The sequence below is a fragment of the Convolutriloba macropyga genome, chromosome 1 (assembly GCF_964194025.1).
Source record: "Convolutriloba macropyga chromosome 1, txConMacr16.3, whole genome shotgun sequence".
NCBI lineage: Eukaryota > Metazoa > Xenacoelomorpha > Acoela > Convolutidae > Convolutriloba > Convolutriloba macropyga.
The window spans coordinates 49,586,686-49,608,088 of NC_134468.1; the positions used below are offsets into that span (position 1 = coordinate 49,586,686).

At 37.1% G+C, this 21,403-nt stretch overlaps 1 protein-coding gene across 1 annotated transcript in view; it reads right to left on the reverse strand.

Annotated features, from left to right (window-relative positions):
• Positions 1 to 19,362, reverse strand: part of LOC142339970 (vigilin-like) — a 121,257-nt gene extending 101,895 nt beyond the window's left edge. Inside the window, exons 1-3 of the mRNA XM_075390349.1 lie at positions 19,135 to 19,362; positions 14,229 to 14,444; positions 13,410 to 13,652 (exon numbers count right to left, since the gene is read on the reverse strand). Of these exons, the coding sequence (XP_075246464.1) occupies positions 13,410 to 13,652; positions 14,229 to 14,444; positions 19,135 to 19,278 (603 nt within the window). The 5' untranslated portion in view covers positions 19,279 to 19,362. The remainder of the gene's footprint in view (positions 1 to 13,409; positions 13,653 to 14,228; positions 14,445 to 19,134) is intronic.
• Between the last annotated feature and the right edge of the window lie 2,041 nt (positions 19,363 to 21,403).

Here is a 21,403-nt window from a genome sequence, read left to right on the forward strand (position 1 = left end):
ATTTGTTGACCTCCGCCTTCAACCAAAAAACAAAGCACCAATTATCATTGACGCGTCAGTTTTAACGAAAATGACAAACGATTTACCTTCTCGGTACATCAACACAGACAATTGGGAGACAGTAAAGGAACTACAGTTGGCTGATCCCGACTTTAACAAGCCCGCCCAAGTTGATCTAATCATTGGAGCTGGACACTACGAGGACTTGATGGTTGGGAACAACAGACTGAAAGAACCAAACATCCCCGTTACTTATCGGCTCTCAGTTTTCGGTTGGTTAGTAATTGGACGCGAAAACGTGCAAACTTCCAATTCTTCCAGTTTGCAAACCTACTTTGTGTCATCATTTGAAGACAGTTTGCAGCGTTTTTGGGAAATCGAGGAAGTGCCTGTAACTAAACATCTGACCGACGAAGAAAGAAGATGTGAAGAACACTTCAAGTCAACCACACGAAGAAGCCCTGAAGGAAGGTTCATCGTAAAACTGCCGTTTAAGAACGAAATTGGAGAACTGGGGGATTCCCAGCAGCAAGCACAACGAAGACTTAGAAGTCTCCTTCATAGACTTCAAAAACAGCCTGATCTGTACAGAAGATACAACGAGTTCATCAATGAGTTCATTAAACTAGGACACATGGAAGAAGTACCAGCAAAGGAGATGCTACTGCCAATAGAGAAAAGCTATTATCTCAGCCATCACTGTGTGTTCAAGGACTCAAGTACAACTACGAAGCTGCGTGTAGTCTTTGATGGTTCAGCAAAGACTACCAGTGGAATTTCTTTGAACGATAGACTGATGGTGGGCCCCAAGATCCAGAAAGATCTATTCAGCATCCTGATCCGTTTCCGTATGTATCCTGTAGCCCTTTCAGCAGACATTGCAAAAATGTACAGACAAGTGCAACTGGATACCGAAGATAAGGACTATCATCGACTACTTTGGAAGGAACCGAACTCAACAGATATAAAGACATTTAGGATGACACGCGTCACGTACGGAATAGCATCATCAGCGTTCCATTCTATTCGCCCATTACAAGTTTTAGCGGAAGATGTTACGGACAAAAATGTACAGCTAGGAATCACGACAGACATGTACGTCGACGACTTGTTGACAGGAGCACCCGATCTGGAAAGCGCAATGAAACTGCAGGACTCAATCATAGCAGTTCTTTCAAAGGCAGGGTTTGAGATTCGCAAGTGGACTTCAAGTAACCCAGAACTTGTTGAAAGGCTACCTGCAAACTTTCGAGAAACTACCGACGAGATGACTATTAAAAGCGACGACTACAGTATAAAAACTTTAGGTGTCAAGTGGAACCCAAATCCAGACCACTTCAGTTTCATAGCAAAACTAGACGAAAAGACACCATCTACAAAACGCGAAATACTGTCAGAAGTTACACGGCTCTTTGATCCGTTGGGATGGCTTTCACCTACAACAATTCAGTTCAAATCTTTTGTTCAACTGCTTTGGATGGACCGACTTGGATGGGACGAAGCTTTGTCGAAATGCCTTCAGCAACAGTACAGCCGACTCACAGTTCAACTGAAGGAATTGGAAACTATTACACTGCCCAGAAAGGTAATTTCAATCTCGCCAGCATCATCGGACATTGAACTTCATGTCTTCTGTGATGCATCAACTACAGCCTACGCCGCAGTTGTGTATATACGACAGTCTTTCGACGGAACAGTTCACACAAGGATGTTGACAGCAAAGACCAGAGTTGCACCAATAAGGAGTTTGTGCGTTCCCCGGTTGGAACTTTGTGCAGCACTTCTTGGAGCAAATTTGGTGGAAGCGATATCATCATCTTTGAACGATCAACGTTTCCCGACACCAAAAGTGTACGCTTGGACAGATTCAACGGTAACACTGGCTTGGCTGCAAGACTTTCCAAGAAAGTGGAAGACATTCGTTGCCAACCGTGTTGCAAAAATTCAGAACCTCATTCCATCCAGCAATTGAAATTTCGTGCCGACGAAGGAGAATCCTGCCGATTGCGCATCAAGAGGAATCTCAGCCGCAAACCTAGCCAAACACAGCCTTTGGTTGAATGGACCCAGCTGGCTAGAAAAAAGCGAAGATTATTGGCCGAAGTCAGAATCAATTGAAGAACATCAGCATGCAGTGAACAACGAAGTGCAAGGAGAAACACTGAAGCGAACAACAATGATTGTTACTCAGGAGAACAACTCAATAGTTCAGCTAATTCATCGAACATCCTCGTTTGGAAAACTGGTTCGAATTTTTTGTTATGTCAAGAAATTCATTCAGAAGGCCAAACAACAAAGCCAGAAAACCATTTCCAGCAGAACAGATCCAACAAAATCCGATACCAAATGCTACTCACAGAAGAGGAACCTATCATCAAAAAGATGTCAACAGAAAAAGTCGGAAGCTGCAAGAGCATCTGAATTTCAGTCACTTCAACTCAGCTCTTCAGATCTTTACCTTGGACGGATTGCCATATACAGCCTGATTCAAAAACTTTACTTGCAAGAGTTTGATGCCATTGTTAGTCAATTATCTTCATCAATGACAGAAGGGAAAGGTAACAACATTCCGGAGAAGTGTATTGTCTTAAACCCCTTGGTAAGGTTGAGGTAGGTAAAGTTGGTGAGGTTGAGGTAGGTAAGGTTGAGGTTGGTAAGGTTAGGGTAGGTAAGGTTGGTCAAGGTGAGGTAAGTAAGGTTGCTAAGGTTGAGGTAGGTAGGGCTGGTAGGGTTGAGGTAGGCAAGATTGGTAAGGTTCAGGTAGGTAAGCTTTGTACAGCTCAATTAGGTATTTTAGATAAACCAACAAGATTCAACGATTTGGAGCAACATGTAGGTACAAGTGAAGAAGAATTGACCAACAGTACCACACAACGAAGAATAAAGCTTTTGCCAAAAAGAGGACGACTTTTCAAACTTTCTCCTTTCTACGACCCAGACAATAGAGTTGTTCGCGTGGGCGGACGACTAGCAAATTAGCCATACAACATAGACAAGAAGTTTCCTGTCCTTATTCCCAAAGATTCTCCAATCACAGTGCTCCTGATTCGGGAAGCTCATGCAAGGAACTTAAATGGAGGCCCACAGTTAACATTGTTTTATCTTCGACAAACAATTTGGATACCCGGAGGACTATCAGCTGTTAAAAAAATTATTTACAACTGTAAGCCCTGCATTCGCCACGACGCCAGGATTCTTCAGCCTCAAATGGGAGATCTGCCAACAGAACGTGTTGTTTCATCATTTGCTTTCACCCACACTGGTTTGGACTACTGTGGACCTTTCAGCATAAAAGACAGCAGCGGAAAATTGCAGAAAACGTATGTTGCCCTTTTTGTATGTTTCAGCACAAAGGCCGTCCATATGGAAACAGTGACAACGTTGACCAAGGAGGACTGTCTGCACGCCATAAAACGTTTTACAGCACGACGTGGACTGCCCGAAAATATTTATAGTGACAACTCAAGGACTTTCATTGGAACTCGGGGAGAAATTGAGTTTCGTAAATTATTAATGGACAGAGAATTCAAGGAACTGGTAGATGCCTTCACTACAGGACATCAGATAAACTGGTTGACAATTCCTTCACGGACGCCTCATTTTGGAGGTCTCTGGGAAGCCGCAATAAAATCCATGAAGAGACATTTTTACAGGACTGTGGGGACAACAAAGATGTCTTTTGAGAATTTCACAACCCTGATCACTCAAATTGAGGCCATCCTCAATTCTCGCCCACTTACAGCCCCCTCTAGCGATGCCAATGACCCCTCAGCACTAACACCCGCTCATTTTCTTATTGGACGCCCACTGACAGCTTTGCCGGAGCCATCTCAAGAAGACAACCGGACACTAAACAGAAGGTTCAAAAGCATCAACAACATTGTCAGACAATTTTGGAAAAAGTGGTCCGTGGACTACTTGACAACACTTCAACATCGACCAAAATGGCAGGATAACAAACAACAGCACGCCGTTAATGACATTGTTATCATCAAGGAAGTCAACACGCCTCCAATGCTATGGCCACTGGCAAGGATTACAAAAATATTCGACGGAAATGACAAGATAGTACGAGTAGTCCAAGTTAGAACGCAAACAGGACTCTACATACGACCAGTAAGCAGACTGGTTCCATTGGAGAAGGAGAGACCAGAATCTCAGTTACCCAAATGGAAGACAGCGGATGACTCAATGGATGAGGATTGACAAGTCAGCAGCACAGCCCAATTCAATACAACAAGACCGGAAGATAAGCGTTCCTTAGACAATGAGCAATCAATATTCAAGTCAATATCATCAGCATTCAATATTTGCAATATTTTGAAGTCTGTCAAGCTAAATGTAAATCATTCACCTTCATGACATCAACGACAATGACGACAACAATGATGATGATGTTGATAATGACCACGAGCATGATGATGATGACAACGACAAAGACGACAACGATGACGACTACGACGACGAAGATGACAACAAGGCAAACAACAATCAATTTTCAGAAAACAATTTCCTCGTCAAAAATTTTCTGTGAAATGTCTTGTCAAAGGTCTCAAGTGACTTCAAAATTACTTTTCAATTGAACTCGTTCAAGGAGGCCGGGTTATGTTGTGGTTAACAACCCTTTGACCTTCATATTGCGAGAGCTTCAAAACTTCAATTCAAGATGACTTCTTCAACAAACGCAACAATAAATTACCACGTGATTTGAACTAAGAAACCATAATTTTATCTGATTTTATCAACAACACTTGTTTCCTTTTGAGCTTGAGTTCTTCTTAAGCATAAAGCATTTAAGTCTTTAAAGCGTTTAAAGCAAGTCTAATCAACAAAATAAGTGTTGCAACGCAACATTAATTATTCCTTATGACGACGAAAAGTCAAATCATCAGACGAAAGTAAAAAAAATCGCATTAAAAAAATCGATGTGAAAAATCGCATCACCCAAGAAAAATTGAAAAAATCAGCAGGAATAATTTATCCTTACAAACTACATTTGAGAGCAAAGAAAAACATACAAAAAGACGAAAGCCGCCGAAATGTCGTCATTTTCTCAAACAAAGGCACCAAATTACAAAAGCATACGATCCAAAACCCAAAAAAACACCCAAACAAATTTAACAAACATAACCGACTAACGTCGGGCGAATTGCTCTCAAACGACCGGCGAGCGGTTGGCTTCGTCAGTAGCTAGCCACGGGGGGCGGGGGTGCACCGGTGGCTGATGGTGAGGGACACTGGGTTGGGGGGGGGCAACAGCGCGGTGGGGGTGGCGGCAATAGTGGGGGTCTGGGGTGGGGGAGGGGTCAACAGGGGGGGGGGGGGGGGGGGGTTTGTCTCAACCTCTAATAACCGCCCTTCACACCATAAGTATAAGTCTCCAAAACAGTTTGAGCTGAAACAGAGCTCAAAGGCTCTAAGAGCACTTAATGCCCGCTGGGCGCTACCTGTTTATCCCGTTTTTGAGGACGAAAAGTCAAAAGCGTCAGACGAAAAATCGGTCAAGCGAAAAATTGCATTTAAAAAAGACCGGCAGGACTAATATAATTGCTACAAACCTCGTTTGAGAGCAATTAAAAACAAGTTATCACCCAGGGAACCAAAAGAATTCATTTTTCAGTGGAAACATCAGACTCTGTGCTCTTTAATAGTGCATCGCATACAGTATTCCCTCTAATAGAGCAACAAAATCACCTCCAAGATACAGAACGAGTCAGACCAAAGCAATTCTCTTTCATAGAAAAGTTTAACCAAGACTACAGCCGGCAAATTGCAGGAAAATAACCACCGTTGACCCGATTGAACCTCATCTGGACTGAAACCTAAAAAAGAGAAGAGACAAAAATTGAAAGAATTTCTTTCCAAGTACCAAAAAATGTTCCAATTTGGTGTACAGTTTAAGTTAGATTCTAATATCAAACTAAATTGAGCTTCAAAACTAAAAGCTATTGGGCTTAATGCTAATGTCAGCTATCAATCGCTCTAATGAATTTTGATAACCTAATGCACTATGACTGAACCACCGGGCTTTATCGGTTTATCCCGTTTCTTCCGATATTGCTCTTTTGGCCTTTACAGTTTTCACTACGCTGCTTAATTCAAGAAGTAGAAGAACTCAAAAACCATTCAGTAGAGACAGTCAGTGAGATAAGTCAGGAGTCAATGGCGAAAGCCGTGACTTAAGTAAAACCAAAAACGTGATCGAACGGTAAAATGAAATTAAAAAACATAGAAGGACAAGTCTTGAATGACAATCCAAAGAATTGACTAATGACATGGACCTGATTATCAAAGTTTTCCAGCAACATCATAGTCTGACTATCAGAAAGCACATAAGTGCCAACGCGCAAAACAAAAAAATTTAATTTCTTTTTCCACAAACAAGAAGGAAAATCAACAGGAAAACAATTGATAAAAATGTTGACAACGCGTGTCCTTAGATTGAGTATAAAAACAACCAATCTGTGTAAATCACTAACAGACAAAAAGGGCAAAAACAGAAACATGGCAAAAAAAATCTGAAGCATTTACAAAAAAATACATTCTACATGCTAAAATCCTTAATGAAAACAAAAACACACTTAAGAGATCATAAAAGAAACATAAGCCTTTCCCTTAGGTAAAAAGGGAAAAAAGGAACAACAGATAAAGGCAAAATTCAAAATTTTACCAAAAACATTTGAAAACAGTATCTAAATAATCCGCAAAAAAGGACAAAATAGTTTTTGAAGGTCATAAAAATCAACACTATCATCTCATATCACTATGTAATATCAAGTTTGCCTCATAAGCAATAGATGAAACTTGTCATTAATAATACTAAGTTATTAGACAACCTAGATAAAAAATGGCAAACACAAAACTTCGCTATTGTTGTTTTAAAACAATTTGTGTCAAACTCAGAGAAAACGTTAGCTATGAACTAAACAAATAATTTGATTTTTTTTAGCCTCAACCGATGAGAACTTCGAATAAAGCTATTGAGTGATATGACACTAAAAAGTACAACAAATATACGCACTCAGAATATCGCTATTAGTTTTTTAAAACCAATATTGAAAAATAAACCATTATTATTATAACACATTCGTGACTTTTGAAACCACTAGGTAGTCAAATTGCGGTATGTGAAAAAAATATGTTTTAAAAACCAAAAATTTCAAATACCAATTTATCACTTCACTTTAAAAGCCACTTGAAGAAATTCACGCATCAAACTCACTCGCTCTTTCGCTACCTTAATTGCTCCAGTATGACTAAAATCACCTCTCTAATCTGACTTCTCATTGACAACAAAATTCGAAAAGGTGAAAATATTTTAAAAAAGACAGCGCACCAATGTAATCCAAAAACCTTGAACTGTAGGGTCGAATTGTGTCAGTTATTACCATTAACTACTGGAAGCAAAAGAAACCAGAATAACCAAACTGCCAAAAGCAAGGCGAGAAAACAAAATCATTGGACTGGCCAACATAGCTGCCAAATTCTGGTGGAATATCTTTTTGAGCTAATTAACTCTGGTACTGTCGAAAATTTCAAAATATTATCAACAGCCATAGAAAAAGAAACAAAAGTCAAAATCTAAGAAAACTCGGACAAAAACTAATCAACATTTTCTAAGCAATCTTACAGCTGATTCCAATGATCACGAAGCACAGGACTTAAGAATACACAAATTATATCTATAGCATTTAGAACTAAATTACAGCACTAAAAAGCCATTTGGGGTATTGGAGTCGAGGAACATTGAGGTCAAAAATCAGAAGCCAGACCGTCAAAAAATAGCTGCGATAGCTTTAAAACCCGGTAGTCTCAAAAGTCGAGACCTAAAAAATTTGACGAAGGGGTTTATGCAAATTAATTTGATATATGTAAATGATTAAGACGTAGACTGTCCTATGCAAAGCTGCCCCCAAACAACTTTCACATAGACTGAGATATTCTCAATTGAACACAATTCCTCCAGTTAAAGGTAGCAGAAAATTAATTTGGGAGAAAAAGAATATTTCAAGATTGAGGTAAGTCACGTGAACAAAAACCATTGACACGGATGAACAGACAATGTTTTGAGACAATTGAGAACCCTATAGCGTCAAGCGGAATTTTAAGCACCCTCTATGAATACTTTCGTCGAAAATTTTCGCCTAATAGCTACCAAATTGGCTTCACCTAATCGAGCTTTCGCCTAATATCCTATGCCCCCACTATACTTTAAAAGTAGAATTGAGTAAACCATCAAAATGTGTGAACATATCTTAGGCCAGCGCCAAGATACAAGTCAAAGGCCTTGAATTGTATGAACCAAGCGAAGGCCAATAATCGACACCAGGTATCGCTTTTCGGCTATTGAAATGGAACAAGAATTCTCAAAGTATTTTTTCACTTAAAAGTCTCATCACAAAACGGAAAATAACCTTTGAGATTTCATTTCAAGAGAATGTGAGGGACAGCTGCGCAAGTAAACAGAAGGGCGAAAAGCAAAATTAAAAGCTATTGAAACAAGTGCTTTCGATTACCCAACCAGTGTATTTATGCGTGAGATGGGATCTGCTCTTTTCAAAACATAGGCGGAATACTGCCGGAATAGCTGCGCAATTGACTTGCGTGCCGTAAAATACAGATAGAAAGATATACAGAAGTGAGTTGGCAAAAAGATGGCGACCAGCTTAAAACTTCAAATTCAAAGGGACAGAATATTTCTGGGTGCAAAAAAATTTGACAACGGAGAGGTTCGAACCTCAATTCCGGGCGTAAGAATCGGAAGCAATATCCGCTCGGCTATCTCGTCCCTATCGCCGTTTATCTTAAAATCGAAATTCTTTTTAGCAACAGACATAATTTCTGAAGGCAAGCAATTTAGGTCACGCAAAAAGCAAGAAATCAAGCGTTAAAAAGTGACTGAAAATGAAGCCAAAGAATGTTCTAGAACACAAGTGAAACGAAAAAGAGCCAGACAACGAATCAAAATATAGCAGGACAAGTCATGAAATACAATCCTTAGAATTGAATGAAAAAATCAGAACTACTCTATCTGACCAGCCGATCAATTGAACAGAGCCAACCAAAAAAACTTTGTCGAAACCAAAATAATCAAACGGAGTAAACATAAGTGTAATCATTGCTGAAACTTTTGAAATTGGCGCTGACGGCCCAATTTGATACATTTAGTAAACACACTAAACCACAAAAACCTTCAAAGATGTTTACTGGCCTCTGAAGATAGGCCTCTTAACAAAATTGCAAAATTTACTGAAAGTTTCAAAATTTTGCAAAATTGCTAAATACCAACAATTTTTTGTGAGTAACACAACTGCAAGACCTAAAAAGGTTTCATTGGCCCTTAAAGATCGACAAACTTTGAAAGTGACAAAAAATTTTAAAAAATTTGAATATCGCAAATTTTACTAAAACTTTGCTAAAATTCGTCAAGTTAATATCAAGAAAAACCACTCCATTCTCACCAGAAACTATCCAGTAACTCATTTTCAAGCTTTAAACAGTTCACTGGCCCATGAAAATTGATAAAAAATTGAAAAAAATTGCAAATTCTATCAAATTGCAAAAATTCCCGATATACAAAAATTCAAAACCATTCCATAACAACCAAAAACCATGCATTCACCTACAATTTGACCCTACAAGAGGTCAACTGTCTCCTGAGTCTTGAAAAACTTGAAAACTGACAAAAATGACAAAAAAAGAAAATTGTAAATTTTATTGAAATGTTGCTAAAATTCGTGATATTAATATCTTCAGAACATTACATTGTCTTCAAAAACTATCTAGTTACCCAATTTTAAGCTCAAAAAAACTTTCACCGGCCAATAGATATTCATAAAATCGGAACAAGGAACAACTTTCGGAGACTTTGAAACAAATTTCAAATTTTATCACAAAAATTCGAGATATTAAAATGTTGAAAACATTTCCACTGTTAATAAAAAATGTGCAATGTACACTACTATGAAAAACCAGAGGATGTTTCTTCGGCTGGGGCTGGAAAGCTCGAAACATGACAACTTTACAAAAAACAATTAGTATAAACTTGCGCAGTTGATGTTTGCAGTACCAAAAAAACGTGAAACTAAGGTATCCTTTTGAGCTCAGAAACTCCTAACAATGACTTTTTTAACCTTGAATTAAGACCTTCTCAGCAGCTTCACTACTCTAAGCACTTGAAGGAATACTGAAACCAGCTAAGTGCCCCTAATGAAACAGGATTCCCGTTGAACTTAGCCTTTTTATCTTGCAAAAAAAGAGTACCAATACAATCCAAAATCTTTGGTTTTTGAAAAACCAAGAGCACCGCAATATAGCTATTTTCAGCTTATAGCTTCGCAGCTATAAACACAATTGCAATAGTCCCGATCGGGCACATAGACGGCAGATTGCAGGAACAGCTGCGAAATAGACTTGGTGCCGTACAATGGAGATAGAAACATACAGATAGGATGAAAAAGTAATCGATGCCCTGCTCAAGTCATGGAAAAAGGTGTGAAAACATCTTGCAAAAAAGACAGAGCACCAATAAAATCCAAAATCTTTGGATTTTAAAAACCAAGAGAACCACAAAATAGCTATTCTCAGCTTACAGCTATAAACCTAATTGCTATAGTCCCGATCGAGAACATAGGCGGCACAGCTCCGAAATAGACTTGGTGTCGTATAATGGAGATAGAAACATACATTTAGAGTGAAAAAGTAATCGATGCCACTCAAAAGACTATGTAAAGACATTCAGCGATAACTTTCAAAAATCTTATTTAAATTCATTTGGGAGAGGCCTTTTTAATAGGAACTTTTATTACACATGAGTTCCTTTGACCTTAAACTAACTCAAATTAAACTTAAGTTCTATGTGCAAAAGTCATTTTTATGAGTGAGTGAGTCACAATCTAGTCACACAAATGACCTAAGAAATTTTGCCAGAGAGAGTGAGAAACAAATGTAAAACAAACGAGAAACAAATCTTGCCGTGTCAACAAATGTAAAATGAAAATAGAACGTCAGATGACGAAACAAAAAAGAAACAAAACAGGACAAGTCCTGGCAGAATCTTCGTTGACTAAAAAAACTAGACCGAATAGATAACATAGCCGGCAGATCGCCGGAATAGCTGCGAAAGAATAGACCTGCGTGCCATATAATAGAGATAGAAACAGATACAGATCTAAATTGAAAAAAAAATGACGCCGCTCAAAAAACTAGGTAAAAAATATTCAGCGATAAATTAATAAAGCTTGTTAAAATTCATTCCGCAGAAGTCTATTATTAGGGACCTTTATTGCACAAATGAGTTCCTTTGACCTTAAACAAATTCAATTTATACTTAAGTTTTAAAGTGCAAAAGTCATTTTATTGAGTGAGGTGAGTCACGTATGATCAAAATCTTATCACGCAAATAACCTAAAAACTTTTGTTAAAGCGAGTGAGAAATGACGACACGCGCGCAAATGCCGTTAGTGAGAGGAAGAAGTCATTCAGAAAATTTGACTTTTTCAGCTTTGCTGTGTGAACAAATTTAAAACGAAAAAAGAGCGACAGACGACGAAACAAAAAAACATAGCAGGACAAGTCCTGATGTAAAATTCAAAGAATTTTTATTGACTTAACAAACAACTAGACCTAGAACGGACGAGTGAATTGGGAAAACCATTTCTTAAAAAAAATCAGATGAAAAAAAAACAAAAAAAAAGATCAATGTCAAAATGCTGCTAGGGAGAACAAAAACCACTAGTGAGATATGTAATTTTGTTTCTAACAAAAAACTAGGTCCAGAATGAGCTGTGAATGGATTGGGAAAACTACTTAGAAAAAAAATCCGATCCAAAAAATCGAAAAAACAGTAAAAATCAGAGTGAAATTGCCGCATGTGAACAAAAAACCACTACCGAGAAACCGAATTTTTGTTCAAAGACCGTTTCCTCACTCTACTTTAAAATTAGAGCGAAAAAATTTCACGCAGCAAAACCACTCGCTTTTTCGCTCCATTTCCTGTTTCGGCGTGACCAAAATCACCACTCCAATTTGACTTCAAAAATCATGAAAATGTGTGAACAGATCTTAAAAAAAAGACAGAGCCCCAATACAATTCAAATTCTTTGAATTGTGAAAATTCTTTGAATTGTAAAAAACCAAGAGCACCGCAATATAGCTTCGCTCAGCTTACAGCTTCGCAGCTATAAAAAACAGTAAAAATCGTTGTCCAAATACCGTATGTGAACAATGACCACTAGCTAGAAAGCGAAATTTTGTTCAAACACCGTTTTCTCACTCTACTTTAAAACAGGAGCGAAAAAAGTCCACGCCGCAAAATCACACTCCAAAATCATCACTTCAATTTGACTCCAAAAATCATGAAAATGTGTGAAGACAGCGCCCCAACACAACTTAAATGGTTTGAATTGTAAACATAGCCGGCAGTTTGCCGGAATAGCTGCGAAAGAATAGAGCTGCGTGCCATATAATAGAGATAGAAACAGATACAGATCTAAATTGAAAAATCCACGCCACTCAAAAAACTGGGCTAAAAAACATTCAGCGATATATAATTAAATCTTGTTAAAATTCATTCCACAGAAGCCTCTTATTAGGGACCTTTACTGCACATATGAGTTCCTTTGACCTTAAACAAATTCAATTTAAACTTAAGTTTTAATGTGCAAAAGTCATTTTATTGAGTGAGGTAAATCACGTATGATCAAAATCTAATCACGCAAATAACCTAACAACTTTCGCTAAAGCGAGTGAGAAATGACGTCACGCGCGCAAATGCCGTTAGTGAGAGGAAGAAGTCATTCAGAAAATTTGACTTTTTCAGCTTTGCTGTGTGAACAAATGTAAAACGAAAAAAGAGCGTCAGACGACGAAACGCAAAACATAGCAGGACAAGTCCTGACGCACAATTCAAAGAATTTTCATTGACTAAACAGAAAACTAGACCTTGAACGGACTATGAATAGATTGAGACAATCATTTAGAAAAAAATCCGATCCAAAAAATCGAAAAAACAGTAAAAATCAAAGTGAAATTGCCGCATGTGAACAAAAAACCCCTAGCGAGAAAGCGAATTTTTGTTCAAACACCGTTTTCTCACTCTACTTTAAAATTAGAGCGAAAAAAATTCACGCCGCAAAACCACTCGCTTTTTCGCTCCACTTCCTGTTTCGGCGTGACCAAAATCACTACTCCAATTTGACTTCAAAAATCATGAAAATGTGTGAACAGATCTTAAAAAAAAAGACAGCGCCCCAATACAATACAAATTCTTTGAATTGTAAAAAACCAAGAGCACCGCAATATAGCTACGCTCAGCTTACAGCTTCGCAGCTATAAAAAAAACACGTACACCGCAATATAGCTACGCTCTGCTTAAGCCTTGCAGCTGTAACCAGATAAAATTGAGATACCTTTGGGACGGAGAACTTCTCAGTGGCCTTTTTGGCCAATTCGGCCACAATTATCTCCAATCTGTGCTTGGCATGTGCGATTCCTTCTCTGGTTCCCTCAATTGATATGTGTTCATCCTGGGAGCTAGGCGGAGGAAACATCAGCTTAGTGGCCGTTTGCTCTTCAAGGTCCCTCTGCTTAGTCGAGCCCTTTCCCTTTATAGCACCGTAGAACTCCTTCGGAATATGAATAGTCTCTTTTGCCTGCAATACAATTTGATTGCTTGATTCAAACTGTGAAAACACTCGCGGTTAACCAAAACAACCGACTAACGTCGTGTGTGAATTGCTGCAAACGACTGGCCAGCGGTTGGATTTATCAGTAGTTAGCTGCTGCTGCTTAGGGAGGCTAGCTTTAGCTTAATTGAGGGGGAGAGGGTTGAGCATTGAGGAGGGGATGGGGTGAGTGAGCGGGGGCTGGGGCGACCTTGCGGGTGGAATGAGATTGAGTGGGGGGGGGGGGGATAAAGTGGTGGGAGGTGGAGAGAGGTTGGGGGGTTAGTGAGCCATAAGGCTCTAAGAGAACCTAATGCCATCCGGGCTTTACCTGTTTATACCATTTTTGAGGACATAGATGGCATACGAAAAGACCTGCAAGACTAATATTATTGCTACAAACTTCATTCAGCTCATTCCTTGATTGATACCGTTGCTCAGTACTTAAAAGCATGCAACTCTGGGATCGATAGCAGCAGGACTGGTTGGTATACTGGCTTAAAATGACTAAAAGAGAAGCAGGACTGGTCAAAGTGGATAACTGATTGTAAGATGTCATTTAACCTGAGTTTGTATTTTGGACAGAATCATTTTTCTGGCTTTGAGCACTTGGTCTCTGCGTCCCTCAATCATGACACTGAGAGAGCGATCCTTGTGCGAGGTCAGCTCCACTTTCACTTTGAACTCATCCTGTGTCTGTCTGCATACATCCAACTGTTGCTTCATCTGAGCTGGGCTCGCGTCCAGGTACCGTCGCTCTTCCACGGGAATAGTCAGAATCTAATCACACCATTAACCGCTTCCAAAATTGTTCAAATTAAGTAAACTTTTAGCAATCAATTCTTTCCTATCATCTTTTTACGTATTGAATCAGGCATTTGACCGAATTAGAAATTTTTCACAATTTCTACTCGCAACCTGACATAAAACGAGCATTCTCAATTGGAAGGGTAATTAAATATTTTCGAAAACTTGGCCAAAACAGAATGAGTATGCTAAAATTTTGCCAAAACTGTTCGTATTTTATTTTAGTCGCCCGACAATTCAGAAAACATTGTTGCTTTTGAGAGTTCTCTGTCGCACAAAACAGAAAACTTTAATATATAATACTTTTGGCGATTAATCATCAATTCCAAGATCTTACATCAAAAGCTCCTAACGCATACGGAGCGCTTCTCCTCAAGATATCTCTGAAAAGCGTCCCATCTCAAGAAAAATGGTCTACAACGGTTGGCAAATTAATAAGCCCTGAAGTACATAATCCGTATATTTTGACAATTACTATTCTGTTTGAAAAAAAAACAAACAAACGATTTCTAATTTTTTCTTCCGATCCCACTTGTGGGGGGGGGGGAGGGACTATATACTCAAATGGGTTTTTTTTGTTCCGTGAATTTTGGCCGACCCATATATTCATCGTAGAGAAATGTGCGTGGTATCATTAAAAAGCTCGTCCAGCGTAGAATTTGAAATCAAAAAATTTTTTTTGAATTTCGTTTTTCTTCGAGGAGTTATCGAGGCTTAAAGTTTCATGAGAACACTGGATATTTGGTTCACTTTTGTACACTTTTACCGTAATTTTCGTTCGAATTAACGTTTTTTCTACGAAAAATTTAATTCAAAACTAGATTTCACGCCAAAAAGTAAATCAATTTTAGGTTTTTAATAGACGAAAGGAGATAATAAAGACTAGTTCTAGTCTTAGAGGGAAGTTTAATATATAAAAAGAATTCGAATTAGGTTTGGGAGCTCTTTTTTTAGAAAATTTTGCAATTTTTTTGTTTTTTCAAGTCACCTAGAGACTACTAGACACTTTTAATATCTAAGTTCCGTTAAGGACAAACCTCTTTTACGATCAAATGAAGCCCAATGAACAAAAAATTTGTTTCGAAGGGATCGCTCATGTTTTTTTTTTGCATTCGTATCTCAAATTTCGTAATTTCAAATGAAATTTTGATTTATTTTTTGAGGTTTTACTAAAGTTTTATAATCCTATGGCATAAACTTTTTGACTAAAGGTGTAATAGATTTGCTAATGAGCATTAAAAAAACCTATCTAGTGCTGTGAGTGGACAGCTAATGGCTGTTAAGACTTTGAAAATAAATTTTCAAATCATTAGTAAATCATAAACTTATTTTTGTGAACTATAAGTTCGTCTCAGTAAAACAGGATTGAACTCCTTCATAACAGTGCAAAATACGTTAATCTCATTGGCGGCTTTATCAAATAACTATTGGTTATACGTCTTCAATGCCACAAGATTTCAAATTTTTTAAAAAATTTTTTGGACATTTCGTTTTATTGGTTCATTTTGAAATCTTATCACGTAATCCTAATATTGATGGCTACATCTTCCTTTAGTGAAGACGTCCAAAGGATCATAGATAAAACTTTCTGAGAAAAAAATATGGTTTAAATGGCTTCAACACTTTCTTCTCCCATTTTTCTAAAGAAATTCTGGTTTTTGCCTGTATTTGTTGTTTTTTTTTCATAGTCATAAGACATATTGTGATGTCTTATTGATAACCTAGGCATGAAAAACATCTTTGTATTCACAACTTTGCATACCTGAGCGTATTCATTGAATTCCTATGAAAACTTTTGAGATTAATGGCTGTTAAGACTTTAAAAATTTTTTTTTTGAATTTTTTTGAACATAAATCAATCTTAAGCTTATTTTCGTGGATTGTAAGTCAGTCTCGGTAATGACGGAACCGCTTTTTTTCTGCATCAACAACAATTTATCTAGTTAGCGGTTTTGTCTTCTAACAATTGGTTTTTTTGACTTCGGTGCACGAGTTTTCATAATTTTTATAATTTTTTGATTTTTTTAGTAATTTTGGTTCCTTTTGAAATCGTACTACATTATCCTAATATTGATAGCTCCCATTGGTTTAGTGAAGACGTTCAATGGATCGTTGAAAAAGTTTTCAGAAAAAAAGCTTATGGTTTAAATAGCTTCGACCCTTTCTTCTCTCAATTTTCTACCGAACTTTTGGATTTTGCCTGTTTTTGTTGTTGTTTTCATAGTCAATGACTTGTTGTAATGTCTTATTGATAAATTTTGAAAACATCCTTGTCGTCATCTAGGCATAATTTAGCGTATTAAATGCCTTCCGTTGAAAGCTGTTGAATTTTATGACTTTGATACTATGGGTTTTCTCAAAAATTTCGTGGTTTTGATGTATTTTTCTTTGCCATACGACTTATTGTGATGGAGTTATTGATGTCACATGAATGAAACCTATGATTGCTATTTCATCGAGGCAGAATTTAGTGTGTTTAATTAACTGCGTTGAAAATAATTGAATTTAATGTCTTTGATACTAGGGCTTTTCTCAAAAACTTCGTGGTTTTAATATCTTTGTTTATATTTGTTGTTTTTCAATTCATTTTGTAACAATACAAACAATCACCTTGCTGTTAAAAAATTAATTGAAAACAGAAGAGTTTATACTGAAAAGTTCATTCTCTAATGGCTTTGAAACTTTTCTCGCTTAATTTTTGTGAGTTTGCTGTTTTTGCTTTTTTTTATTTTTAGGTAGCCATAAAATTCTGATCGATCTCACAAACCTTTGATGTTGCCTGTCATGTTGCCCATAAACCTGTAATGAGTGATGTTACCCGAAGCAGTCAGTTTAAAGCCAATAGTCTTAAAAATTATGATATTATACATCTTCAAAGATTTTTCAAACTTTTCAGTTTTTTTGTTCTTTTCGTCAGCTTATTCTCGTCATTGAGAAGTCCACTCCAATTCCTTGAATTTGAAAAAACAACTTGTCTACTAATAATTTGTCGTAACTGATGTTTTGTTCGGTGGACATTATGCGTTTTCATAAAAAATATTGTGAGTGGTGTATTTGTGTTTCTTTTTTCTCTTCTTATAGCTTATTCAGGTAATAACAGATCCCAATGATTTTCAAATGTGGCCCAAATGAACGAACTTCTTTTCTCTTTTAGTATAGTTTTAGCTAAATGAGTATAAATGTAAACTGAAATAAAAATAAATAAAATTCAGATAATAGCTGATGATTTTAATGGCTTCAATAATTTATGTTATTGTTCTTAATTTTTTGAGACTTTCTGCGTCTTTGTGTAAATTGTTCGTTATTTTGAGATTTTCTGCGTTTTTAGTTTATTCCTATGGTTTAGTCTCAGCAAAGACAGGTCCCATTAGTTTCATATTGACTTTTTAGTAAATTTATCAAGAATTGTTTTGTTAAAAAGCTAAAGATTTTTTTAGAGTTTTGAAATTATTTGGTTTAAGAAATGTTGATTGATCTTTGACGTTAACCTCATTTTTTTTTCTCTATGTCAATTTTTTACCTAATCTCATTATGAAAAACATACATCTGCTGTATAGTTAGCAAAAACTAAATTTGTGGAGTTAAGGTTTTATCTGATTGCATTTTGACGTTGTTACTAGGTGCTTTTAAAATTATATATTGGGTTTCTGCCGTGAAAATTTTGTTTTTCCATATTTTGTTGTTTGCTGTTTTTTCTCGTAGTCTTTTTATTGGTAGATCTCGTGGGCGCTGTAATGAGAAATTGCATTATGTAATTCAATTAGTATTTACGTTTTGTAACGTGTTTTTTAAAGTCAAACATCTATTACCAACTAAACATTTGGTTGACAATTAAGTCAAAAATGTAGATGAGCTCGGGTCGGAACATCATGTGCGAACGCACATTAACGAGCCGCCTTGTCTTGATCTAGCATCAACATTTGCTACCACACAAATTGTAAGGAAAAACTAGTTTTGGCCAACGTAATTTCCGAGCATGTAAAGTAAGCAATGCAGCACTACACAATCATCTTTTGCCGTTCCTCTTCTTTTTGATATACAAATGATTTGCCAAAGTTTTCCACAAACAAAACCATTATTTTCAGATAGAAAAACGCTACACGCTGAAAAACTTCGGATAGAAGCACATGACAAAGTGTTGCTTCTAAATATTTTGTTTCCTATCTAGTTTTTTGGATTAAGAAATGTGGGTTCAGACTTTTATTCTCGCCAACATTTTCAAATTTAAGCGCGGAGAATAGATACATTCATGCGATTTAATCCATAGAATTTTATCAAAATTATTATTTCAACCATCTTTGTCCAATCATGGAAATATAGAATTCCTCATAAAACAATAAGTTAGATCGGACAACATGATCTGTAACTAAAGCTCAAATGTATAAAGTGGTGTCGCAAGCATCTCATTTTTCAAACAAAATTTTTAGATTGAACATGTTCAAGTCAAATTAAAAACCTAAAAAGTATAAAAATGTGGTAATCTAAAAGATTTCTGAAGTAGTTTTTATTGTCCTTAAAAAGAACAAAATTTTTCGTAAAACTTCAATTTATCCGTCGGCATAAATTATACGCCACATCAGAGAGTAATTTTACTCTGCAATTAGCGAGATAGTAAGCTGAAATAGAGCAAAGAGGCAAGCATAAGGATTATTGAGGTGGGTACCTGTGTTGTTTCTTTGAGTCCCATGGGTACATGTGGGGCCTCGCTGGCTTCACTTGGACCCCCGTTGAGATAGGTCGAGGATCCGAAAGGCGAAGATGTGGCAGTATGGTTAGAATCTCCGTTAGCGATATGACCGAAAGACATCACAGGTGGCGTCGCATAGCCATGTTGCTGTGCAGTGCCACCGAGAGTGTTCTGATATCCATTTGTGTTTAGAGGTGGAAACTGCGTCTGTAACACATTAACGCTTTTCACTATTGTTTGTAAGCAACCTAAGTATAAATAGCTGCCGCAACTGACCCCTTGTACCGTCGATTAGATAGAAACAAGGCAAAAGATACAAAAGGTGGCAAAATAACAGCCACCAAATACAACGCTTGGAACTCTTTCAACGAAAGGCTGGGTTGATTCCCATAACCAAGATTGGGATTGAAAGAAGAAAAAAACTAGTGAAAATTTTGTACAAACAATTTAAAGTGCAAAACTATTTTGATGTCATTTTGGAGCTGAACATGCTCTTGTTTCGTAGTGAGACCACACAGGGGCTAGTATCAATACCAATAAGCATTAGAGATGGTAAGTAAGTACAAAGTTCGAGTATCGGGCATCAAAAATCCGGCTTTATGGGTTTATCCCGTTTCTATTTCTGGTTTCGTTTTTTTTATACTGACTCCGCTCATTTTGAATTGCTTTGCTGAGCAACTGCTGTCGAAAAACACTTTTAGCAGAATGAGAGAAGAGTGAAACTAGCCTAGAGAAGTCAAAGATTTCACGCAAATGTCGAAAAGGCGGCAAAATGAGGTAAAGCGACAAATTTTTATTCGAAGAAGTAAAAAAACATAGCAGGACAAGTCCTGACGTACAATTCAAAGAATTTTCATTGAAATAACAAACATCTAGACCTAGAACAGACAATGGGTGAATTGGGAAAACCATTTCTAAAAAAAATCAGATGAAAAAAAAACAAAAAAAAACAGAAAATCAATGTCAAAATGCTGCTAGGGGGAACAAAAAACCACTATTGAGATATGTAATTTTGATTCTAACAAAAAAATAGGTCCAGAATGAGCTGTGAATGGATTGGGAAAACTATTTAGAAAAAAATCCGATCCAAAAAATCGAAAAAACAGTAAAAATCAGAGTGAAATTGCCGCATGTGAACAAAAAACCACCAGCGAGAAACCGAATTTTTGTTCAAACACCGTTTTCTCACTCTACTTTAAAATTAGAGCGAAAAACATTCACGCCGCAAAACCACTCGCTTTTTCGCTCCATTTCCTGTTTCGGCGTGACCAAAATCACCACTCCAATTTGACTTCAAAAATCATGAAAATGTGTGAACAGATCTTAAAAAAAAAAAAAGACAGCGCCCCAATACAATTCAAATTCTTTGAATTGTAAAAACAGCAGGCCAAGTCCTGACGTACAATTCAAACAATTTTCATTGACTAAACAAAAAATTAGATCTAGAACGGACTACGCGTGAATTGGAAAAACCATTTCTAGAAAAAATCAGATAAAACAAAAAAAAAGAAAATCAATACCAAAATGCCGCTAGCGAGAACAAAAAACCACTAGCGAGAAATGTAAATTTGATCCTAACAAAAAATAGGCCTAGAATGAACCATGAATTGATTTGGAAAACCATTTAGAAAAAAAAATCCGATCCAAAAAATTGAAAAAACCAGTAAAAACCAAAATGAAATTGCCGCATGTGAAAAAAAACCACAAGCGAGAAACCGAATTTTTGTTCAAACACCGTTTTCTCACTCTACTTCAAAATTAGAGCAAAAAAATTTCAGGCCGCAAAACTACCTGTTTTTTCGCTCCATTTCCTGTTTCGAAGTGACCAAAATTACTACTGCAATTTGACTTCAAAAATCATGAAAATACGTGATCTTAAAAGACAGTGCCCCAATACAATTCAAATTCTTTGAATTGTAAAAAATTAGGAGCGCTATAATAGCCGGCTGAGAAGCTGAGGCAGCTATTAAACACACAATTCCTAAAACATTTTCAACTACCGTTGGATGAATTGCTCAAACGACTCGCGAGGCGTTGACTTCGGTAGTAATCTTCATCAGCCAAGGGGTGGGCAAAAGTGGTGGTGGTGGGAGGCAAAACCAAAACAAGGAAACCGGGTTTTGGAATTTACAGCTACAGAACGATTATCCATAATATTACCTTTCAGTTCAAAATTTTGTCAAACTCAAATTTTGCAGTTTTCTCGTTTCCTGAGCGGACGTTATCTGGACCTCAGTTTAAGTGA